The 23,954-nt window shown below is 39.9% G+C and overlaps 4 protein-coding genes across 6 annotated transcripts; 3 read left to right on the top strand and 1 right to left on the bottom strand.

Annotated features, from left to right (window-relative positions):
* The first annotated feature begins 323 nt into the window (after nucleotides 1–323).
* Nucleotides 324–8,050, top strand: kel (Kell metallo-endopeptidase (Kell blood group)). 2 transcript variants are annotated; one of them, XM_074653315.1, is made up of 18 exons: nucleotides 324–532; nucleotides 1,720–2,029; nucleotides 2,110–2,409; nucleotides 2,530–2,651; nucleotides 3,784–3,942; nucleotides 4,043–4,114; nucleotides 4,230–4,418; nucleotides 4,870–5,030; nucleotides 5,122–5,239; nucleotides 5,345–5,440; nucleotides 5,521–5,619; nucleotides 5,707–5,784; nucleotides 6,580–6,686; nucleotides 6,770–6,859; nucleotides 6,950–7,017; nucleotides 7,133–7,293; nucleotides 7,370–7,459; nucleotides 7,539–8,050. In XM_074653315.1, exons 1-18 carry the CDS (start codon nucleotides 506–508, stop codon nucleotides 7,683–7,685), a joined length of 2,394 nt encoding a protein of 797 aa, XP_074509416.1. In that variant the 5' UTR covers nucleotides 324–505; the 3' UTR covers nucleotides 7,686–8,050. The 2 variants fall into 2 exon arrangements, with proteins under 2 accessions (XP_074509416.1, XP_074509417.1); XM_074653316.1 differs by lacking the exon at nucleotides 5,707–5,784.
* A 1,309-nt stretch (nucleotides 8,051–9,359) lies between these two features.
* Nucleotides 9,360–12,126, top strand: LOC141778855 (uncharacterized). The gene is made up of 3 exons (XM_074653361.1): nucleotides 9,360–9,801; nucleotides 10,976–11,271; nucleotides 11,586–12,126. Exons 1-3 carry the CDS (start codon nucleotides 9,537–9,539, stop codon nucleotides 11,979–11,981), a joined length of 957 nt encoding a protein of 318 aa, XP_074509462.1. The 5' UTR covers nucleotides 9,360–9,536; the 3' UTR covers nucleotides 11,982–12,126.
* Nucleotides 12,127–12,282: 156 nt separating this feature from the next.
* On the bottom strand, nucleotides 12,283–14,134 carry emg1 (EMG1 N1-specific pseudouridine methyltransferase). Its single transcript, XM_074653362.1, has 5 exons — nucleotides 13,938–14,134; nucleotides 13,704–13,805; nucleotides 13,089–13,230; nucleotides 12,773–12,981; nucleotides 12,283–12,690 (listed from the first exon to the last, which is right to left on the bottom strand). The coding sequence occupies exons 1-5, from the start codon at nucleotides 14,085–14,087 to the stop codon at nucleotides 12,577–12,579; spliced, it is 717 nt and encodes a 238-aa protein (XP_074509463.1). The 5' UTR covers nucleotides 14,088–14,134; the 3' UTR covers nucleotides 12,283–12,576.
* A 1,042-nt stretch (nucleotides 14,135–15,176) lies between these two features.
* Nucleotides 15,177–23,357, top strand: nop2 (NOP2 nucleolar protein homolog (yeast)). Of its 2 annotated transcripts, XM_074653307.1 has the most exons (16): nucleotides 15,177–15,310; nucleotides 16,873–17,000; nucleotides 17,133–17,175; nucleotides 17,258–17,319; nucleotides 17,521–17,822; nucleotides 18,129–18,351; nucleotides 18,439–18,638; nucleotides 18,778–18,867; nucleotides 19,294–19,381; nucleotides 19,516–19,656; nucleotides 20,402–20,541; nucleotides 20,635–20,724; nucleotides 21,784–21,906; nucleotides 22,011–22,108; nucleotides 22,379–22,515; nucleotides 22,603–23,357. In XM_074653307.1, the coding sequence occupies exons 2-16, from the start codon at nucleotides 16,895–16,897 to the stop codon at nucleotides 23,022–23,024; spliced, it is 2,265 nt and encodes a 754-aa protein (XP_074509408.1). In that variant the 5' UTR covers nucleotides 15,177–15,310; nucleotides 16,873–16,894; the 3' UTR covers nucleotides 23,025–23,357. The 2 variants fall into 2 exon arrangements, with proteins under 2 accessions (XP_074509408.1, XP_074509407.1); XM_074653306.1 differs by having other exon boundaries at nucleotides 22,379–23,088.
* The last annotated feature ends 597 nt before the right edge of the window (nucleotides 23,358–23,954 follow it).

Raw genomic sequence — 23,954 nt, 5'->3', positions numbered from 1 at the left:
CATGACCTCCAGGACACCAAACTGCTCTATCAGTCGTTAACAGCCATGTGTTGCACTGATAGTGACGACAGCGGACGTGTGTGCGTGTGCATCTGAGAGTGTTTACTCTCCAGGAGAGTGCTCGCCCTCATTCAATGCAATGTAACAATGTATTTAAGCAAAAAGCAATTTGTTGGCCTCAACTTACCAGAACAAGCCGTCTGTTCTCGAGCCTTTAACCTCCTGCAGACAGGAGGTGACAGAGCCTTCATGTTCACATCCACATGCATGTCCCAGAGCAGAACCATAGCCTCTGCTTGATTATCTGTGCTCTGGAGAGAGGAGAGTAAGACGTAGCCTGCAGAGTTGTTTTTTATCAGAGAAAAGTGAGTGATGAAGAGAGATAGAGAGCTGAGGTGACAGCTGTTTGACAGAGGAGACAGCAGGAGGAGGAGGGAGCACATGTGAAACATCAAATGTAAAAGACAAAGGATGCAACACGGAGCAACACATCCCTCTACTAAGAATGAGTGAAACTCCAATAGAGCTTGAGGTAGGAACTTTCCAAAGAAAAGTTGATGTTATGAAGTTGTGTTTATATGGTTGTGAGGCTAACATGAGTGTTTTAGTTGCTGGAAACGAGCAGAGCCATCTATGTTCCTGGGAAATAAATGTTCAAATGATGTGGTTTGGTGAGGTCTGCAATGTGCTCAAATTGTTCAGTTTGTGTTGCCAAATAAAATATTGTTTTTCTGGTAACTTTGTATTTTTTTTTTTAGAGTAAGACAGAAAACATGCAGACAAGCTGCTGGCCAGAGCCAGTGATATTAACATACAGTTTGATTCTACTAACGTGAAGTATATATCGGTATGAAGGCTACTGTAGTTATGCTGTTTAATCTGGTGTCATGGTTGCTCTGACTGAAACTTGAAATGCATGAATATCTACTTTGTAACAGGGCTGGGCAATATGACGATATATATCGTCAAAACAATATAAAAATGTCTATCGTATATATTTTATTCTGTATGATTTCTATTCCAATATAGGCTAGGCCTATATTGATTTATTTTTTCTCTATGATTTCACTTAAAACTGTTATGTTAATTTTGCACTCAAGTTCTTAAAATGAGAAAATGTGCAGTACTTTTCATTTGTCAAGTATCTAATTCACACAGTATACAGAGTATACAAAAATAGTATATATAATATAATATATTTATTTATTGAATAACCACTAAACATGCTATATATATTGTTATTGAGATATGAAATTACCTATATTATGATAGAAAATGTTTGCAATGTCGCCCAGCCCTACTTTGTAATGAGGTTCATATCATGTGGCTCTTGATAATGCTTGATGCTAATATTTAGTTTCTGAACTGAGTGGGCTCTTACAAGCCGGCAGTGTTCTTTGCTGAAAGTAGTGAGAACAGAAATCCCCACAGTACGTGGCCCTTGGAGGATATAAGGATGTGTTTTGGGGAGAGGTGGATGATCAGGGCATTCTGGGATACCAAACATCACTGTTTAGATGTTGTGGGCCGCCCAGGTCTACAAAAGACCTCAAACTTTTAATGAACAACATGTTTTATGTGGCAGAAAATAATATATATTTATATATTTCTACTGTTAGTGAACATTATTGGACCAACTACATACAAATATGTACTGTATATTTCCCAAAATGCTATGGTATTTCGGTTGACCCAGTTACATTCTTGTTTCACTTCCAGCCTCAGCTATCAGTCCAGCCGTCGTCACAGCCAGAACCTGAGAGGGGGCTCCAGCCTCCGCCTCTGCTTCAGCCGCCACTCCCCACCCAAGATCCCTCCGACACCCATCAACAAACCCAGCTCCAGCCTGAGCTGCAGCTGTCAGAGTCTAACCCCGAGCAGCAGCACCAAGCAGAACCAGTGTGGATAAACCATCGAAGGCTGCTTCTCCTTTTTTTGGGGTTCTTGTCATGTGCTGCCATTCTGGGGCTTGTTTACTATATGCATCAGAATCGTCAAACTAGGAGCGATAATAACCAGGCAGGCAAAGGTACAGTAGGCCTCCAGAGAAACACAACCAAATGACACAATACATTCTTTGTCTGACTCTTGTATCACTCTTTCCTGTAGTGACTACATGTGTGTCCCCGGCCTGTCTGTGGGCCTCGGCCCGTCTGTCCACGTCTGCTGATCCCTTCACGCAGCCCTGCGATTACTTCTTGTTCACATGTGGATCTGACAGACTTTCACCAGACGGTGGAGGGAGGCAGAGAGGTCAGGGCATCCCTGGACATCCACAGAACCAGAGGGCGAGGGCTGCGTGGCCGGAGAGGAGAGGACAGAGTAAAGAGAGAGAGGACAGAGGACTGAAAAAGGAGAAAATACAGGACAGAAAAACTCTGCTGCTGCAGCATCTCAGGGAGATTTTGGGTAGTAGTCTGCAAACAAAAGTCCTCTAATGTACACCACTCTGCACTGTATTGTTTTATTTATTAATATTATTATATCAATGAATTGTCTGAATCGTGTTTTTCTCGTTCTGCTCTTCAGAATCAAACGACAGGCCGGGTAGTACAGCAGTGCAGAAGGCCAAAGGGTTTTACCATTCCTGTTTGGACACCAAATCCATAGAGACGTCCGGAGCAGAGCCCTTCCTCGCACTCATCCAGAAGGTGAGATAACGACATGCCCTTAAAGGACCCGTGTGTAGCATTTAGGGGGATCTATTGGCAGAAATGGAATATAATATTAACAAGTATGTTTTCTTTAGTGTATAATCACCTGAATCAATGAAGAATCGTTGTGTTTTCGTCAGCTTAGAATGAGCCGTTTATATCTACATAGGGTTCGGGTCCTCTTCACGGAGCCGGCTGCCATGTTTCTACAGTAGCCCATAACGGACACACCAAACACCGGCTCTAGAGAGGGCCATTCGCATTTTCACTTTTTCACATCGGCCACCGTCGTTCTCCTACACGCTTGGCTAGAAATAGAAACGATACCAGAAATGTAGCAGTCGATACCAATAGCAGTAAAATTCCATGATTCTGGATACCAATTTAAAAAATCAAAAAAAAAAAATCCCATGTACTTCAATATACACTCCTTTATTACCATTCGCATACTGGTATTTGTTAGAAAGTTAAACAGGTTATCATTCCCTCTCTATTATCTATTTCATATTGCTGTGAAAACATCTCCTTCAAACAACTGGATTTATTCAAGTTTCTCGCCCAAATCTACATTTCACAAGATTACATTTGAACACATCATTATAACATTGGAATTTACCTTCGCCCGCAAAATTTTGGCAAGCAAAAACTAGCATAGCCATTTTCAAAGTGGTCCTTTGACCTCTGACCTCAAGATATGTGAATGAAAATAGGTTCTATGGGTACCCACGAGTCTCCCCTTTACAGACATGCCCACTTTATGATAATCACATGCAGTTTGGGGGAAGTCATAGTCAAGTCAGCACACTGACACACTGACAGCTGTTGCTGCCTGTTGTGCTTCAGTTTGCCATGTTATGATTTGAGCATATTTTTTATGCTAAATGCAGTACCTGTGAGGGTTTCTGGACAATTCAAGCATATGTGCCCACTCCCATGTTGATAAGAGTATTAAATACTTGACAAATCTCCCTTTAAGGTGCAATTTGAACAGTTAAAAGATGTGTGATTAGTTTGCGATTAATCACGATTAACAAATGTGCGATTACTCGTGTTTAAATATTTCAAGCGATTGACTGCCCTAGTATATAATGATTGTATAATCTCTGTCTCTATCTCTCTCTGCATGCAGCTGGGAGGCTGGGCAGTATCAGGTCAGTGGAATCGGACTGACTTTAACTCCACCCTGAGCCTCCTCATGAAAGACTACGCCACCTTTCCCTTCTTCAACCTCTATGTGGGCAAAGACCCAAATGAAATTGCCAATGGGACAACCAAAAGATATATACAGGCCAGTATCCATTAGAATAATCAGTCCTAACATGCTGGTGGGAGCACTGCCATAGCAAAGTGTCTCATTGCTTTACCTCAAGTCTCCTCTCTGTCAACAGATTGATCAGCCCGATCTGCTGATCCCAATTGAATGGAACAGCAAGACACTGAAGTCTCAAGCTAAAACTCAGGTTGGTGACTTAGCTAGACCACTATTGATCCAAGAAATCTATTTTAATGGATCAGCAATATTCATCCATCCCACTAATGCATTCCTTTATCATTCTCCTGTCCCTTTCCATCCAGACGCTACGTCCCTTCTTGGCATCGTGTCAGAGGTACCTGGCACTGTTGGGGGCGCCGCCCAGCAGCAGCATGATGCACGTGGGCGCGTTTATCTCTCTGTCCTCTGAGCTCGCCGTGGCTGCTACACCTCTGCACCATCGCCTGTCGAAAGGACAGCTCTATCAGCGCATGACCATCAGGGAGCTACAGGTACAAGAGGAAGAGGATGGTCGCTATATACACACATATTATGTCTTGATCATAGACTGTATGCAGTATAAAGATGGACGACGCGTCTCCACTTCCTCCCACTGTAAAAAAGTGAAGCCAAAATATCCCGGATACGGGAGTTGACATCTTGAGATTCTGACGTCATTTGGAGCCTGAGTCTGCACAGAGATAGGAACTACCTAAAATGACAGAAACCATCTTTGGGAAAAATTTATTTGACGTGTACTTTGACTTTTTGGTTTGGCCCATGTCCCATCCACTAACATGGAGTGGCCGTGCTTTATGACCTATACTGCAGTCAGCCACCAGGGGGTGATCGAGATGTTTTGGCTTCACTTTTGGGGAGCTGTCATGCCATCCATCTTTATATAAAATCTATGGTTTAAATCTGCTGCAATAACTGATTTCCTTCACCTAAATATGCCAACAGATCCAGGCCCCTGTCATTGACTGGCTGGGCTGTCTGCAGGCTGCTTTCCATCCACTGCCCCTCATCGAAGATGATCACGTCCTTCTGCATAATTCGCCTTACATTGTGCAAATGTCCCGCGTCATTGGCAAATGGCTTAACAAGCACGAGCTGAGCACCAGGTACTGTAAGTGACACAAAACATCCCACAATCAAATATGCATAAACTTTTCCTTTTTTCTTTTTTGACCTGCCACATTTGAATCCACTCAGCGGTCCTGTTCATACGTTCATGGTCCTCAACCTGCTGCACACCCTGATGCCGGCTCTGGACTCCAGGTTCACTGGAACAGAGAAGAATTTGTCTCTAGCTCTGGGTGACACTGAAGGGGTGAGTCAACACAGATAAAGCCTTTTGTATTTTTTTTTAAAAAAGAGGACACCTGTGAGATGGTGTGTTGAGTCACATGTTCATTATGGGCCTCTTCTTCACCAGGCAGGCCCTCGCTGGAAACACTGTGTGTTACAGACTGAGAGAGGATTTCACTTAGTTCTCACACACCTTCTCAGTGAAAGGACGGCACACAGAGAGGTGAGTAGCCATCATGCTGATTTGCGATATGGATTGAATTTCAAGGCTGATGTGTATTTAAGTTTTTTATTGTTCAACAGGCAGAGGAGATTATTCAAAATATCTTTTCCTCCTTCAAGTCCAAATTACATGAACTCAAGTGGACGGATCAGATGTCTTTCCAGTTTGTCATGAAAAAAGTAAGGGAAGCAAGACTTGTTATTTTACTTCTTGAAACTGCATTTTGTTGGTGTTTTTGATATCAATAAATGTCTGTTTTCCTCCAGGTTCAGTCTTTAATTCCAAGGCTTTGGACAACAAAAGAGATCTCTAGTCAGGCTGAGCTTGATCTGCTTTTTTCCAAGGTACATTACAGACCTCCACTGGCTCTAACAGATTAGGTGTATAAAAGATGTTAACCTCTTTATTCAGCCGATTAGACTGTTATCAGGCCATTAAATAGGCGTTATCGGTAGTTATAAGGCCCCTAGGTGTGGGTCAGTAGGGCTCTACTACACCCAATGTTAGGTTTAATAATCTATTCACATGGTAGATCACCGAAAGAAGGTATAAAAGAAGACAACAGGGACTTCTAGTGACCGTAGTAATTATAACAGGAACAGAAGCACAAATCGGGCACTAAAGTATAGACTGCGTGGGCGATGGATGGGACACAAAACAAAGGTCTTTCACCCAGGAGTCTGTGATTTGCATCCCGTGTAAAACCAACAACGTGTAGTTGTCTTTGCGTTCACAAAAAATAAGTTTAATTTTTGAAATGTAGAAATTTTCAAACCAAAACACAATGTTTTTACCTAAACTTAATTATGTGGTTTTGTTGCCTAAACTTAAAGAAGTTGTTGTAACATTTCATTCAGTTACAACGTGTTGCTTTCAAGTTTCGCTTTCACTTTTACAACGTAGTAGGCATAGTAGGCCCCTAATGACCCACATCTATGGTGCTTATAGCGACTTATAATGTGTAATTAATGGCCTGATAACAGTCGAATCGGGTGCTTTATTTGATGCCATTCCTAGTTAAACATCTTTTCCCTGTGAGTTTAACCCTAGTTAAACACATCCCAAACTCACTTAACACTAATTTTCGTCTAACGTAATTTATATTGTATGTAACTAATAAGAATCAGTTGTGATTCCAGGTGACAGTCGGCTCACATAGCTTCTTCTCCAACTACGTCCAGCTTCTGTCCTTGTGGCAAAAGAGACGCCGTCAACTCTTGACTGAGCAGGCTGAGGCGGCTGATATGTAAGTCTCTATCTCTACTCTTAAAGTTGAGAGTTGATATGAATGTTTTGAGTGTGTATTTAATCTTTTCTTGTTTCTTTTAGTCTGTCGGTCACACCATTTCTCCTGGGTGGTGAGCTCCTCTTTCCCATGGGAATGTTTATCCCTCCTCTCTTCCATCCTACCTATCCCAGGTAAAGTGTACATTGATTTTAAAAGCTCAGTTTTCATATAAGACATATTATTGAACAGTAAAGTACACTCTTTGTTTTGTTTCTTAACAGGGCAATGAATTATGGTGTAATGGGTTTCCTTATCGCCAAAGATATCCTCCACCTGATTCTGCCTGACAGTAAGAGAAGCTCACATTTGTCTATACAGTTTTTCAGATATCAAAACTGCCTTCTATATACTGAACTTACTGATCGTTTAATGCAAAACATGTCAATCTCTCTGTTGTGTTGTAGTTTACTCTCAGAGTGAGACGGTGCATGCTGTGGGGGAATGTGTGTGGGCCCACTACCTCACTGTGACAGAAAAAGCCGGCCGAGGTGGAGTGTTTTCTCTCTCGGCGGCGCAGCAGCAGGAGGTGTGGGTGCAGTATTCTGCACTGCAGATAGCGCTGCAGGTGAGCAGCCATCTTCACGCTTTAGTCTCTGTGTGCACAACATTGAGATCATACATCCACATTTTTTTTTCCTCAGGCTTATCATCAGAGTCTAAAGAACCATCCGAGAGACACCTCCATCTCAGGACTATCACACACTCCTCTGTTCCTCACATCTTTTTCTCAGGTACTGTGCTTCTATTGTTAGGTTAGTCATCTCCTTTCCTCTCAATTACTGATGTCTTTTATTACATTCCTTTTCACAGGTTAACTGTGACTCAGACCCATACATTGAATTCATGCCCTTGGAGCCCTCCTTCTTGATTACAGTGATTTGTGCCAAATCTGACCTGTGTCCTACAAGCCTGCAGTGCCCCAGTAAAACCCAGCAGCGTTCATTACAAACATGCTGAGTACCGCTCCTCTGAAGACCTGCAGGTTTTGTTTTTGTAGTTATTATTTATGAATGGAAAACACGTGGTGCTGTAGAGATTAAGCACACTGTGGATGTTTACAAACTGTTGTTACAAAGATAGTTTATTATTATTACAGATATTTATGGTGAGAGTACATACAGTATGTAGAGGTAAAAAAAAAAAACACTGACATTTCTTGTATCAGTTGTTGTTAAGATATGTTTGGATTTCCATAGATTGCACAAGCTGTTACATATTCATGTAAATGAAATAAACAACTGTTTTCACTTCATGTTTCACAGATCCACCTTTTCAATTTATAAACCTTTTTCAAACTTGACAATATAAATATTCTAAATGGGCCCCTTTGTATTTCCTGTTGCAATGTTTGTTAGTGCAGTAGCTGACAGGAAGTAAACTTGGACCTTTGCTGTTGCCCTAGCAAGAGAATGGCAATGGAATATAATGGCCATGTGGTCAAAGAACGTATATTGCCAAGAAGTGAAAGTCCTTTGTTTATTCCATTGCAACATCAGCGCCCAGCAGCAAAGCTACGCTTAATTTTAAAACGTCCGCATAAAAAGAGCCATACAAAAGTAAAACAAAATTATTTATTTTCTGTTGTCATATTCTACCGTACAACAGAGTATTAGGGCCACATTGAGATTTCGAGAATAAGTCATAACTTTACGAGAAAAAAAGTTGTAAAATTACGGGAATAAAGTTGTAATTTTACAAGAAAGAAAGTCAGCACCACTTTATTATCAGTATCGGGACCTTGAAAAGATTGTGCAAGAAACTGCGAGACAAACAGCTGCTACCTGTCCAGAAGCAGGCTCGGGCTGCTATGTCCTCTCGCCCGTTTTGTTGGTTGCTGGTATTATGTTTTCCTAATATTACGTAAAGTTATGACTTTATTCCCGTAATATTACGACTTTATTCCCGTAATATTACGACTTTTTTTCTCTTAAATGTATTACTTTATTGTCATAATATTACGACTTTTTTTTCTCGTAAAGTTACGACTTTATTCTCGTAATATTACGACTTTTTTTTCTCGTAAAGTTATGACTTTATTCTCGTAATTTTCCGACTTTTATTCTCGTAATTTTACGACTTTTTTTTCTCGTAAAGTTACGACTTTATTCTCGTAATATTACGACTTTTTTTCTCTTAAATTTACGACTTTATTCTCGTAATATTACGACTTTTTTTCTTTTAAATGTATTACTTTATTGTCATAATATTACGACTTTTTTTTCTCGTAAAGTTACGACTTTATTCTCGTAATATTACGACTTTTTTCTCGTAAAGTTATGACTTTATTCTCGTAATTTTACGACTTTTTTTTCTCGTAAAGTTACGACTTTATTCTCGTAATATTACGACTTTTTTTCTCTTAAATTTACGACTTTATTCTCGTAATATTACGACTTTTTTTCTAGTAAAGTTATGACTTTATTTGTAATAAAATCTCAGATTTTTTCCCCCTCAATGTGGCCCTAATACTCCGTCGTACTACCGAAATGGCCTGTGTTCAACCATAACATATTATGAATAAGCGTCGTCAGTCCAAAATGACAGCAGCAGTTTCGTCTCTTTGCTTCTATACTCTTTTAATTTGTTCATATACTGCTCTGTCTCCTAGGTGATGTGCTCTGTCTCCTAGGTGATGCTTTGTCTCCTAGGTGATGGCGACCATCACCTCCAACAGCAACTAAAGAATCGTTATTATTTAAAAGAAATAAGTCCCTAACTTACTGTTTGAAAATCAGGCCATATGTGCCCGTCACATTTTATCCGCTGGGGAGTTTTTAGATTTACTTCTGAAATATAAAACAGCAAAAAATGCGGAAGAAAGCCACAGCCCTGCCCAGGGGCGCCAAGGGAGCCAAGGGAGCCAAAGGAGCCAAAGGAGCCAAGGGAAACGCTCCTATCAACGTTAAAACAACTGGAAATGCACCACTAAAGGTGCTAAAACAAACAGGGAAACCTACCAAGACTCCGACTGGGAAAGGTCTTGGTAAAGGAGGAGCCAGGCGTCTGGGCCAACAACTGAAACGAGCCATCATCCTCCAGGAGACTAAAGTCCGCGGAAAAGATGCTCTGCCCAGTGAGTAACCTCTACATCACTAGACATGTAGCAAGCAGGTTGCTAACTTCATCTAGTTAGCAAGTCAAAGCCATACCTTATTGGTGTTAAACTTAAGAGCACTTAAAGTTGTGTTTTTTTTTTACTAGTCTTCAGCCAACATTTAACCTAGCTTGGGGGGAAACTGTACAACACCTGTCTAGGTAGTGAGGGGACAATGAGGAAAGATAATAATGCACACTTTCATAGACTGCTACTGGAGTTACCCTGCACTATATTCACTTTTTAACAGTCTCTTCTGCACTATATTCACTTTTAACAGTCTCTTCTGCACTATATTCACTTTTAACAGTCTCTTCTGCACTATATTCACTTTTTAACAGTCTCTTCTGCACTATATTCACTTTTTTAATAGTCCTGTATCACAGCTGTTACTCTGCACTATATTCAGTTTTAACAGTTTTCTTCATCTCCTTGTATTTTTATATCTGGTATATTTTTTGTACTTTGCACTACTAACTTTTTTACTGCCTTTTTACTACTGTAACATGTTGTTGCACTATGGAACTGTGATGCTGGAAACTTGAATTTCCCTGGGATCAATAAAGTTACTATCTATCTATCTATCTATCTATCTATAATAAACAAAACAGGGGGCTTCTGGACCTTGGGGTTGGGCCCTTCCATAGGCAGATGATGGGCTGTTGTTGTGATTTTACCTAATATTACCTGGGATTTTAGACTGATATATTTATATATTTTTCAATCAAGAAAAAACAAGAAATTAAGAAAAATACAGTGAAAGATACATTATATCTAAGAAGATACAGCAGCGCACTTACTTTCTTCGCAGACTCAGATCATCAATTTTATTTCATTCAGTGACACTCATATGTCAACTTGTAAAATACCCACAGTGTGTAGAATGTAAACCACCCAATGAGTGGCCACCCATTCATCACACAAAAAATACAGAAGACATGACCTCAGTATCCTCAATGATAGCCCTTCAATAAAATTTACTATAATATAATTTATATTAGATTATAATTACATTCACATTCATCCTATCAACAAAAGTTATGATTTGAAGTGGGTCCTCGTAACAAGATCCACATTATGTATTCTTACATCATCTATTTAATTTAGTTTATTTTTTGACGTCACACAACCTTCTCTTGTCTTGATCTTTCAGAGACTCCTGTTCGCCTTTTGAAGCATCTGATTCAAACTGATGCCGAGAATCCACCCGAGACGAGCACCGCAAAGCCGACGTCCTTGCCTCATGTCCCCCCCGTCATCCTCAATGTGGTTTCCCTGTGCAAAAGCCGAGGTGGCATCACCATGGCAGAGCTGAAGCAGACGCTGGCTGATGGAGGCGTCAATGTCAACAAGAAGAACAGGCCGGTGAACGTAGTGACTCAACGGCTGGTTAAAAATGAGACACTTGTACCAACTACAAGGAACGCATCATTCAAACTCAACAAAGAGGTAAAAGAACACTTGCCTATATATTGTGGTAACTTTAGTTAACAGGGCATAACACTGAATGGAAAACAGTATTGCAGAAAATTGCTGCTTCAATGCTCTGTACATGTTATACATGTAGTTTATTGGGTCAAAAGTGGAACGTACTTTAACGTTTCAATCCATTGAGAGCAGCAGCAGTTTTCTTTCCCGTGTGATGCAGTGTTGATATGACCTTTACATTTCAATGTACAAGTTAGAGATAGCAGGTTTGTCTTGTACAACAATAATACAGAATTACCATTCATTTTTAATCCTTTATTTTCTACAAAAAACAGAAACAGACAGACACAAAGGAAGTAAAGACACACAGTGTGAAATCCCCAAAACCAAAAGGAGATCTGAAGCAGAGCAAAGCACCCAGCAAATCACCCAAAGGAGCAGAAAAGCCACAGAAACAATACAGAAAGACTCCCAAACCAAAGGGCAAGCCTCGCGGAGCAGCAGCCAAATCGTACAAACTAACAGGCAAGAGTCGTAAAACAGCAGCCAAATCATACAAACTAACAGGCAAGAGTCGCAAAACAGCAGCCAAATCGCACAAATCAAGACGAGGGACACCCAAGGCAACAAGAAAATCACCAAAGCCAGCAGGGAAGAAACGCAGGACTGCAACGAACCGAGCGGCACAGGTTAAAAAAACACCAAGGGCGCAGAAACGTCGACGAAAGTAAAACTAACATCCATATAAATCTTCTGGGAAAAGACAGCCACCAAGACAGAAGCCAAGGTTAAAAACACGGCAATGTCACATTGCTTTCTTACTACTAGCATTTATGATGAGCAGTAATAAACTAAAACCTTTCTAGCAACCTGAAATTGTATATTATTTTTGAAAATTGATTTTCTAATGTCTTATTTTTTATTTTACACTTCCATGTTCTCAGGGTAATCCATGTACATTATCATCTCTGAATATTTTGTCTCCACTGTGTATTTCACTCCTCAGTCTATATGAAAGAAAACCACTCATCATTTAGTCAAATATTTTAATGTAACTGTATTGATTGATTATCCAAAACTCAGTAATTGGTACAATTGATAATGGTATAAAAAAACAGCCATGCTCCTACATGAAAAGGAAACACTGGGCACAGAAACCTGCATATTCCACAAGTATACACATACAGTGTATAATGGAATACATGGCAGTGGTCCACGCGGCATCGCTGGTGAAATGGACATCATATCCATTCCTAGTCCATTAATAAAAGTCCATGTACTCTACTGTCTCTGCCAGATCAACACCAGTAGTTTATTGTCTGTTTGTCACAGGACACCCCACACTTCCTCGAAGGCAGAGCACATCTTGGCACAGGTCAGAGCCGCAGAGAGGGGGTAGTTACTGATGGACACCGTCTTCTCTGTGTAGTCCACATTCACCTAATAAAGACAGAGTGATCAGTAACACAGATATTTGATGCTTAAAGCAGTGAATCAGCTACCACGTAGAGGCGTTTCTCACCGCTCCATGTGCAAATGCTCCGACCACCACTGTAGCCGGTCCCTCTGGCACCAAAGTCCGAGGACAGACGGCGTCTCCGGCAGAAGAGAAGGAGGTGGACATGCGGGGGCAGCCAGGAGGCAGGTGGTCAGACACAGGGTTTTTAATCATCCTCAGAAGCCTCTGAGGACCATCAGCGGCCCGGACACTCAACTTGTGCAGCAGCTGAACTAAGATACAAGAAGAAAGAATGATTAGGAGATCAGCCTAGGAGAGGAGGAGTTTATGATGGAGTCATGTAGTTTATGAAGCAAAGCATTCAACATTAATAGTTTACCCATAAGACCACAGAAGCGAGTGAAGGTTCTCGGGATGCGAGTCTGTGGGTTGATCTCTATTAAGGCGTTTTTCTCTGTGTGGACGTAAACCTGCAACAGGCCGGCCCTGTTCAGTGGACTGTCCATCAACATCAGCAAACACTAGAGAAAGGAAATATTTAAGTTAAAAGTATTTATTAAAAACCTGCCACTACACAGACAGAGAAGCAGAAAAAGATACAGTATGATAAGCAGATGCACCAATATGTTTTTTGAAGCTCATGTTTGATGTAATTAGTGTTTTTAAATCACTGCTGCTACTATTATTTTTGCTAGTTTGACTTTTCATCCAGCGAAAAATAATACCAAAGACAAATATATATATATATAAATAAATAAATATAAATAAATAAAATGATATTTATTTATATAATATATTAATATTTATTTACATCTATTTAAATATATGTAAATAAATATATATATAGTTTTATGTGTGACCTCTGACTCTGCTCAAATTCCAGATTTATTCAGTGATTCAAATAATAGTAATAGTAGTAATAATAAAGGAAACGGTACTTCACTCTGACTATACAGGTCATGACAGACTTAAGTGAAGAATCCAGTTCACTTACCTGATGTGTGATGTCTGGTCGGATATTTCCCGGATTTCTTCCATTTTTGACGATTATATTTTTATGTTGGTCACAGTTCAACAGCTCAAAGGTTTTTCCGACCTGGAAAAAACAAAACATGTACTTTATTATATGAGTTAGCCCAAGTTAAAGGTGTGATTCCTGTCCCTTCCGCTGGTAGCAGGTAGGAGGTTTACTGCATCACAACAACACAAACACAGTCTGACGCTTCACCTTCACTGTCTCTAACGACGCTCCCTCCAGAACAACAACCAGCCTCCTCTCGGACATGCGGTCGTGCAGGCTGCGCATGTGTTTGGCTGGTTTTGGCTCATATTCGTCCAAATGTTCAAGACCACGCTTCTTCGCTACAGGAACCTCCATGATGTCTTCAGCTGGACTGTCGCAGAATGTGCGCGTCACGGCAACAGTGGTTGGCACTAGTGATGTGTCGTCACAAACGAGCCGGTTCTTTGAGCCGGCTCTTTTAAGTGAAGATAAGAACCTGCTCCCGTCCGAGAGACGTTTTTTTCTTTAATTAATTTAAGGCAGAATGATAGGATGATCTTCTCCGTGCCACGGGCACTCCATGCACTGACTGTGACTGAATGTTGTGTTAATGACGTCCGTGCCACCAATCAGGTGATGAAAGACAAGGATCATACCATCAAGCAGGCAGGGGTGGAGGGGCGGGCACGCTGACGGTCTACAAGTACAGAGCAAGCCCCCAGGAAGTGCGCCGGTCGACGATCCGGACTTTCGTAGTGGCCAAATGGCAGTACTGCAACTTCTGTGTCCCTCATGTGATGCATTGGGCCCAAAAAGACTTTTTCCCATAGACTTACATTGGGAAAGAGACGTCTGTAATTCAGCGGGTAAATTATTTTTAGGTGAATCAACTCCCCAGTTTAAACACTCTAATAGAACTTATTAAAAAAATTTAGTTTTTAAAGTTGTAAAATGCACTAATAGCTGAATCCAGAGTTATTTCCCTTCCTCCGTTCATGTGAGTGAGACCCAGACCGTGACGTTGGGACCCTGTGACAGTCATGAGCCATTTACGCTTCATGCGCCAATGAGGAACTCTCATAGGAATGACTCCAACGCTGTATCCAGTTCTTTTAATACATCTATGCTACAGAGCAGGAGGCAGAGGAGGAGAGAAAGAGAGAGAGGAGTACGGTGCGCGAATAGCAGACAAAATGAGTGACGGTCGGAAACGAAGCAGCATGTAAAATTATGATATTCTGGAAATTATAAGGTTTAGTATAATTATATTGAATAATTTAAGTGATATATCTGCCCACATACTAATCATAGGTCAAAACAGCTAAAGCTAAATTTGGCTGAACTATAAAAGGCAGAACAGGTAAAATGAAGAGCCGTTTTGGAGCCGAAAGAGCCGGCTCTTCTTAGGTGAACTGGGCCAAATGATCTGGCTCACTAAAAAGAGCCGGAATTCCCATCACCAGTTGGCACCATCAGTACGTCACCAATGTGCTCCGGATGTTCTTCCACAACGTGTTGAAGGGAGATTCACGTGTGTGTGTTTAATCTTGAACACCGTACAATCAGGAGTTGGATAAAACAAAAGAACAGATTCACCGGTGAGTATGTGGAGAATAGTTGCTGAGCTCGTTAGTAAAGACTCCGTCAGTCAGTAATCAGTGTTAATAAACGAGCTCTTAATATTTTAACTAGTAAAACACGACATGCGGAGCTTTGGTCCACTAACGTTGATTTACCGTCTGACTGGTCGTTACAGCTTATTCTTTCATTACTATGTCACTAACTAAAGCGTATTGTGATTTATTATTTAGGGTGGCTTTGTCTCCAGGAATGTAATTTTGAATCTATATGAGATCACACAAAACTAGTAGAAAGTAAAACATGTGTCTGTGGTGAACTCTTAGTATATGGCCTACCTCTTCATCACTTTTAAATAAGATACCCATTGAAGTTTTTATGTCTTACAAATTACCACAAATGACCTCATGTCTCTGACATACAGTTGGTCTTCAGTCCTGTTTCCACCAGAGTTCAGTCACCAGTTTCTACATTCATTTTAATGACTTAAGCTATGATTACAGTGCTCACGTTTCTCTGTTTTACAGTCTTACTAACATATATGTCATTAACTTTTATTTTTTTTTATTTAACCTTTATTTAACCAGGTAATACTCATTGAGATTAAGAATCTCTTTTGCGAGAGAGACCTGGCCAAGACAGCAGCATTTAAACATACATTTAAGTACAAATTAACTGTTGCAGTCTTCTACTAAATACCACAATATCTTTACTTTTATGGAATTATTATAGGGAAACTCTTATATCCTGATGGGACTGTCAATACAAGTTTATTAAAAATTAACCACTTTAAGAAAAACAGTTGTAAGACAATTTATTTCCTACTACAGGTGTCAATTAAGATTAGGGGTGTAAGAAAATATTGATATACTTGAGTGTCACAATATTATGTTTTCTGATACTGTATTGATTCTCAAACACTATCGATTTTTAATTAATAGTTTGCAGGTAAAGATTTATGTCAGACTGGCTCAGATTGCACAAAAAGTAGTGCTATGACGTTGGATGTTACAGCAACTGTGATAAATGCAAATGCAGATCTCGCTGTTCTGATTGCATTAAAAAAAGTTAACTTTTTTAAAACTCAGATTTTATGCATTATGCTTCTTGACAAAAATTGCAATGTATCACAATATATTCTATCATAGCCTCTGTAATATGATAAAGTATTGCCAGATTCTTGCCAATACACAGTCCTAGTTTGGATATAGGTTACATCCAATAAAGTAAAAAGTCACAAATATTTCTCAATTTATCTAAACATATACTGTACCTTCTATTTTTGTGTCTTTTTACAATTAGATTGAGACAAAAAATGCAAACAGGATGCTCAAAACTTTTAACCTGCAGTGTATTTAGACTTGCTTAACACCTGATCATATTTTTGTAGTTAGTGGTCAGATTAGTCGCTTTAAGAAAAATCCCATAAACAGTGTCATTACTATATGTAAGTATGCGTAGGTATGTGTAAATTGTATGTTTCTAAGCACGGCACCAACAGTGTTATCTATTCATAAACAGTGCCATTGTTATTTTGCACAGGCTTCGAAAATGTGTAACATTATTTCCCTCTTGTTTTCAGAGTGTCTGTGTAGCTTGGAGTCATGGGTCGGAAGTTGGATCCCACCAATAAGGTGAAGAGAGGGCCGGGGAAAAAAACCAAGAAGCAGAAAGGAGCAGAGACCGAGTTGGCCAATTTTATACCTGATGGTGATTATCAACTATTTATAAATACACATATTAACTCTGGGAATCTGTACTGTAAAGTTTAACAACAACCATTTTATCTTGCCAACTGTATCAATATGGCTTAATGTCAACGTGTTTCTTTTCTGTTTGTAGAGGAAACAGCGGCAAAACGGCTGTCAAGTAGAGGCAGGAAAAGGTAAGAGGCTGACTGATTATTACACAACATGAAATAACATTACTCTGTTTACAAGTTGCTCATTCATGTTGTCATTTTACAGAGCTGCTAAAAGAGTCCTGAATTTGAAAAAGCCTAAAGATGCTGCTCAGGAGGCAAAGAAAGGTAAACACACACCAGTGTCTGTGAATGTGGTTGTGACGTTTTCTTTATGCACAAGTGCAGATAATTACAACCTCGCACAAGCAAAGAAGGAAAAAATAAAATGTTAAATGTAAGTTTATGTGCCTTTGAACGGCTGTTGCTAGTGTAGTTATTTTTTAATCACAGACTATATATGGTGTTTCTGGTTCTTTTTCTCTAAAGGATTCACTGATGAAAACAGTAAATGGTTGACACCAGCTAAGAGGAAGCGCAAAGCTGATGATCCTGAAAGTGAGGATGACAGTGATGAACACTGGGAGGAAGAGGAAGACGAGGAGGAGGTGCAGCAGGAACAGACGAAGAAGGGAGGAAAAGACAAAGAAAAGAAGGCCGCCAAATTAGGCCTGAAAGAAGTGGAGGCGCCGGAGGACGACGACGATGATGATGAAATGGTTGACGATTACGGTGCAGTTGATGACGGCACTGGTGCGGAAGCAGTGGAAGAAGAAAGTGATGAAGAGGAGGTATGTGAAATGGTTCTCCTATAACATTTTGCCAAACACCTCTTTGTTGCATTTTTCTGTATTTAAGAAAGAAATTTGACTTAAATTGTCATTCAAATATCAAAATTTAATTATTGCCCAATCTGCAGATTTGCTGATACAAACCCTGGTTTTATTGGAGACTCAAAATTTCCTCCCACTTTACTGTCGATGTATTAAAACAGGGCTATTAGGTGTTGGGGTGTATCTTTAAGGGTGGTTCATGTGGTAAACGTATGGTTGGTATGATTTAGTGACTACTTTCCTTGTTTTTTGTTCCACATTTAGCTTCTTCCCATTGAGCGTGCAGCCAAGAAAGAGAAAAAGATGAGGGAAACCTTGGGTCTAGAGATGGATGAAGATGACGATGATGACGACGATGAAGATGATGATGATGAAGCGGGAAAAAAACCCGACGCTGACACGGATGAGGAAGACACAGTACAAGCCAACATAGAAGACGAGGAGGATCAATTCCGGCTACCTGGGGCCGAGGAAAGCGAGAAGGAAGGTGAGTGACTTACTGTTCTTCTCTCTTTTAAAGCAGCAAATAGAATTATTTTGCAAGTCTAAATCCTTTTCTTATCTCTATTGTTAGGCATCCTGCTTCTGGACCTGAAGTCAATCCATCAAAGGATAAAGGACAACATTGATGTCCTTTGTAATTTCTCATCAAAACGGGAGGAGGGGAAAGAGAGAGCCGAGTACATCTCTCTTCTGAAGAAGGATCTCTGTACTTATTACAGCTACAACTTCTTCCTCATTGAGAAATTAATGGACCTCTTCCCCCTTTCAGAGGTGGGTGGTTTAGTACCAAAGACAGCGCATTGTGATGCTCTTCTCATCATGATTAGAACTGATTGATTTGCTGTTGTCAACACCTGATAGAGATTTTTTTAATGAATCTGTTTTTTGTTTTCCTCTTTCTCGCTTACAGCTGGTTGATTTCCTTGAGGCCAATGAAATTCACAGACCTGTCACTATTCGGACCAACACACTGAAAACAAGGAGGAGGGATCTTGCACAGGTAACTGGTCGGGGTGGGAGAGCTGGATTAAATGGCCAGTTATAATATTTTCAAACGTCAAAATTCATAATGTGCTTCGTAGTATTCATTGTAAGTCAACTCACTAAAAAGCACAAATGAAGTAGTAATATATAATTGATTTGTTTACAGGATTTAACGGCACTATATGTGAAAGAAATAAAATTAAATTATGAGTTCAATAAATGTAGTTAGCAGAACAAAAACTACACTCAGAGTAGCCTTTTCAGAAAAAAAGTGGCAGAAATAAATGAAGATTAAAAGATTTGTGATCTGGCTTTACTCATTAACCCAGAAACCACCTCTGAAGGAGAACCTCCTCATCAAATGACTTGACTGTCTAGTGTCAAATGCTGCCTTCAAGAGCTCCTATGTTGAACTCTTTGGTCTGTGTTTTTCCTTGTTCAGGCTTTGATCAACAGAGGAGTGAACCTTGATCCGCTGGGGAAATGGTCTAAAGTGGGTTTGGTCATCTATGACTCCTCGGTACCTGTAGGTAAGTTCAGCACATTCTCGTCAACGATCTGATTTTAACTATTAAGGATCTTTTATTGGAGGCCGACTGTAACCACACACAGGCTTTAACCACACACAGGCTTTAACTGTAATTTGTTCCATGTTTTAAACCAGGTGCCACCCCGGAGTATCTGTCTGGTCAGTACATGCTGCAGGGAGCCTCCAGTTTCCTGCCCGTCATGGCGCTCTCTCCACAGGAGGGAGAGCTGGTGTTGGACATGAGCTCAGCTCCAGGAGGCAAGACAACCTATATTGGTAAGTTGTGCTGCAGTTACACATTGTTATACTAATTTTATGAGTTGTTTCAAAGCGTGTAATGTCGATTTTAGTAATTTTCTTTAAAAAAAAGTCCAAATTCTCTGATTCCAGCTTCTTAAATGTGAATATTTTCTGGTTTCTTTACTCCTCTATGATCGTAAACTGAATATCTTTGAGTTGTGGACAAAACAAGACATTTGAGGACGTCATCTTGGGTTTTGGGAAACACTGATCGATATTTTTCACCATTTTCTGACATTTTATAAACCAAACAACTAATTGGTAAATTAATCAACAGATTAATTGCCCATGAAAATAATATTTATTTGCAGCCCTAATTATTTTCTTCATGGATCAAGCTGCTGATAATTTTATCAGCATTTAATTTTTTATTATTTGATTCATTGTTTCGCCTGTAAACAGTCAGAAAATTGTGAAAAAATGCCCATTATAATTGACTAGAGCCCAACATGACATATTTAAATTATTATTTAATCCAATCAAGCCAAAGATATTCAGTTTACTACCATATATGACAAAGAAAAGCATAAAATTATTACATTTGAGGAGCTGGAATCATTGAACGTTTAGTGTTTTTGCTTGAAAAATAGCAGAAACAATTAATTGAATATTACAATAGCTTTGTTTCAGCTGTAATGTAGACCAATGCAAATTAAGGCAAACTTTTCTCACCTGCAAGTTTAATCTATTTAACGACATATGTGAACATTCCCCCCCTCAGCTCAGCTGATGAGAAACACGGGGATGATCGTGGCTAATGACGCCAACGCTGACAGGTTGAAGAGTGTGGTGGGCAACGTCCACCGTCTGGGGGTCACCAACACCGTTATCTGCAACTACGATGGAAGGCAGTTCCCAAAGGTAACGTTCATACATCTTGTAGAAAAGCTTTATCTCTGTGGTTTTACATTTACTCTAGAGTTTGTACTGACTTGTTGAAAACTTTGCCTTCAGGTGATGAGCGGGTTTGATAGAGTGCTGCTTGATGCTCCGTGCTCAGGCACGGGAGTCATCGCTAAAGATCCAGCTGTGAAGACCAGTAAGGTAAAAACACCATTCACTGTTCACGTATAGACCCATACAGATACATACTTCTGGTTTTAACCTCTTCCACTCCACTCCTCTTTACCTTAGATCCATTTTTGTCAAGTTGTTCTAGTCATAAATCAGAAATAAACATTAATTAAATTGTGAAAGTGTATCAGGGCTTAGAACATGATGATATTTGTTTGTGATGTCCATCCCCATGCTCTATTATGTCTCATAATTTGTTGCAATTAGCAATTGTAGCAATTTTTGGGTGGATACCATTTATTACACAGATTTGGTGCTAAATTTAACCATTTTTTACTACTCGAGAATTGATAAAAATGATCAATAATCCCTCCAAAATACCACATTAAGACACCAAGACCTTGAGGAACACCATAGAAAAAAACATGCATTGATTTTGGTATCAAAAACTTTTGACATTTGTAGATTTCTGCAAGTATTGCATTTTTTGGCGATTGTATGGCGAGCACTTCTGTTCTGGAAAATGCTCAAAAAATCCCTTATTGTCGAGTCAGCTAGGAAAGCCCATAAACATACTCTGAATGCTCGAGGTCTATAGTTTGTGGCTGTAAAGTTTCATGAGGCTGTGATTATCCTAGAGGTCACCACAGGTCATTTTATACAGTGCGGTCAAGTTTAAAAAACAATGGTCTCACTACAATGAAATGGCTACTATGGGGTCTAACATCATCACACATGAATACAGTTTGGCTCATTGGATCCACAAGAGACTTTACAGTGACACCCAATTTATGTAATTCCAAGACTATTTAAGACCCACGTATGCAGAAACCATTTTTAGAATAGGCAAAAATAACACATTTATACTGCATGCAAAAAACTGCATGTGATTATCATAAAGTGGGCATGTCTGTAAAGGGGAGACTCGTGGGAACCCACAGAACCCATTTTCATTCACATATCTTCAGGTGAGAGCTACAACCTCTGTAAGACCGTAAAGTTGGCCGAGGGCGGCGGCGCCCTCAAGGAGTGGAAGAGTTTAAACGGTGTTTAATACTTTCTTCCTTCCACCCTCTTATTTCCTGACAGGACGACGCCGACATCATGCGCGCTGCTCACTTACAGAAAGAACTGATTCTATCTGCCATCGACTCCGTCAATGCTGATTCCACTTCAGGAGGATATCTGGTCTACTGCACATGTTCAATAATGGTATGTGTGTACTGTATATGCAGCTAATTCACTCTTAGATTAACATGTTATTTGAGAGTATTTAGCAGAAAAGTTTGGGTGTTGATCAAAATGTGTTCCACCAGGTGGAGGAGAACGAATGGGTGGTGGACTACGCTTTAAAGAAAAGGAACGTCAAATTAGTTCCCACTGGACTCGACTTCGGCAAGGAAGGCTTCACCAGGTAAATATAATAACCAATGTGTGTTTTCACTTTCACTTATTTGCTGCCTTCAAATGAAACTTGTGAGCTTGTGTACGTGATATGCTTGGCGTTCAAGTGGTTAAGTCGTGAGAACACCGCTGCTAAGCAACGGCAATATTAACGTTATTGTCTGGACTCTTCTCGTGAACACGGTAAACACGACCCCATTGGAAGGCACCAATAGAAAGGCAAGTACTCTGATCAAACACTCTGATCTTCAACCCTAAATGTATTTTTCCCTACTTTCAGGTTCAAAGAACGTAGATTTCATCCTACTCTGAAACTGTCTCGCCGATTTTACCCTCATTCCCACAACATGGACGGGTTCTTTGTGGCCAAGCTGAAGAAGTTCTCCAATGTAATTCCAACTGCACCAGCAGCAAAAGGTAACTCTTATGAGCACGTGTCAACTTTCATCACCATAGTTACCCTGCTCAACATGAACTCATCCTCTGTGTCTGTTCTTTATGTAGAAGAAGATGCAGATGCTCCTGATGCGACAGCCGTTGCGGACGCTCCTGAGGAGAAACCATCCACAAGTGACAAGAAAAAGAAGATTGTCCCGGGCAAGGCGGGCGGCTTAAAGGGAAAAACCCAAGCCAACGGAACAGCAGCCAAGAAGACAAATGCAAACATCAAGCCAAAAGGCAAAAAGAACTCACCTGCTGGACCAAAGAAGGCAAAGATCGCCAGGATGGATGGACAGACTGTGAAAGGGGCAGCGGCCAAGAAACCTGCAGTGAAGACAGCTGAAGCATCAAAGGCTGACAAAAAGGAAGGGAGCAGATTTGAGAAGAAGCAGGTTAAAAAGAGAACACCGACGAAGGCAAAGGCGAGAATGGGAAAGAATAAATTCAGAAAGTTGAAGAACATGCTGGGCAAAGACGGAGAGTGACGGTGTGTACAGCGTGATAAATTGTACTAGATTAAGTAAGAGCTTTGTACAGCTTCCTTACGGATCCCTTCAGCTAACAAGTGTGTGTGCTGTTGTCATTTCAGAGCAGCGATACTGTACTCCACTGTACTGTATGTGTCAGTTACATATTATCTGTAATGCCTGTGTACAAATGAATTAGACTGGTTAGCGATGATTTCACTTGAGTCTGGTCCTCCCTTTTTATTTGTATTCCAGATTATTCATTATGTTTTGTCTGTTGGTTTAATCGCAGGCTGGGATGACATCCAGAAATCTGCGAAACATAATAAATCTTTTAAGATATCTTTCTCATCACTTGTTTGATTCGTCATTTTTCAGTGGGAAGTTTCACTCATCTTTTCGGTACACCAAGATCATCTATACATCTACTATTGAAAACACCTTTAGCATTTAATAGCTTTCACTTGATCATCTCTTACTACATATTTAGACAATTACAAATGTAGTTTAAGTTGTCAGTTTAGTTTTGATTAGCCATAATAATTAGTTTCAGATATCTATAATTGAAATTTGACTAGTAGTTATAGGCCCTAACCCATTTTTAAACATCCAAATTCGTAACTTTGATTTAAATTATGAGTATGCAGAACTACATTGAAGATATTCAATGTAGTTCTGACCAGTCATAATGTAAAATCCACTCAATTTCAGATATTGTCCGATTCTCTATACCATTTAATAATTCATTAGTCCCAATGTAATTAGATATATTTTGAATTTAACTTTTGAGTGATTCATAAATACACTGCAGATAACTTGAATCCTGTCAATCTTAAATATGTTAAAGAGGCGTGTCATATGCCCGCTAATATTCAATTCAATTCAAACTTTATTGAAGACTCAAGGTCCAGAAAAGAAAAAACAACAATACATTACATATAATACATT

The sequence above is a fragment of the Sebastes fasciatus genome, chromosome 12, assembly GCF_043250625.1.
Source record: "Sebastes fasciatus isolate fSebFas1 chromosome 12, fSebFas1.pri, whole genome shotgun sequence".
NCBI classification, from domain to species: Eukaryota; Metazoa; Chordata; class Actinopteri; order Perciformes; family Sebastidae; genus Sebastes; species Sebastes fasciatus.
This window is presented reverse-complemented; position numbering and strand designations above follow the sequence as displayed.

Coding starts and splice junctions, on each gene's coding strand:
- emg1 (XM_074653362.1), bottom strand. CDS start 14,087: ATGGAGGTTCCTGTAGCGAAGAAGCGTGGTCTTGAACATTTGGACGAA. Junction 13,806..13,937: donor CGTCGTTAGAGACAGTGAAG/GTGAAGCGTCAG, acceptor TGTTTTTTCCAG/GTCGGAAAAACCTTTGAGCT. Junction 13,231..13,703: donor GACCAGACATCACACATCAG/GTAAGTGAACTG, acceptor TCCTTTCTCTAG/TGTTTGCTGATGTTGATGGA.
- kel (XM_074653315.1), top strand. CDS start 506: ATGAGTGAAACTCCAATAGAGCTTGAG. Junction 2,410..2,529: donor GCATCTCAGGGAGATTTTGG/GTAGTAGTCTGC, acceptor TCTGCTCTTCAG/AATCAAACGACAGGCCGGGT. Junction 5,441..5,520: donor AAAGGACGGCACACAGAGAG/GTGAGTAGCCAT, acceptor ATTGTTCAACAG/GCAGAGGAGATTATTCAAAA.
- LOC141778855 (XM_074653361.1), top strand. CDS start 9,537: ATGCGGAAGAAAGCCACAGCCCTGCCCAGGGGCGCCAAGGGAGCCAAG. Junction 9,802..10,975: donor CGGAAAAGATGCTCTGCCCA/GTGAGTAACCTC, acceptor TTGATCTTTCAG/AGACTCCTGTTCGCCTTTTG. Junction 11,272..11,585: donor CATTCAAACTCAACAAAGAG/GTAAAAGAACAC, acceptor TACAAAAAACAG/AAACAGACAGACACAAAGGA.
- nop2 (XM_074653306.1), top strand. CDS start 16,895: ATGGGTCGGAAGTTGGATCCCACCAATAAGGTGAAGAGAGGGCCGGGG. Junction 17,320..17,520: donor TGCTCAGGAGGCAAAGAAAG/GTAAACACACAC, acceptor TTTTCTCTAAAG/GATTCACTGATGAAAACAGT. Junction 18,868..19,293: donor GGAGGAGGGATCTTGCACAG/GTAACTGGTCGG, acceptor TTCCTTGTTCAG/GCTTTGATCAACAGAGGAGT.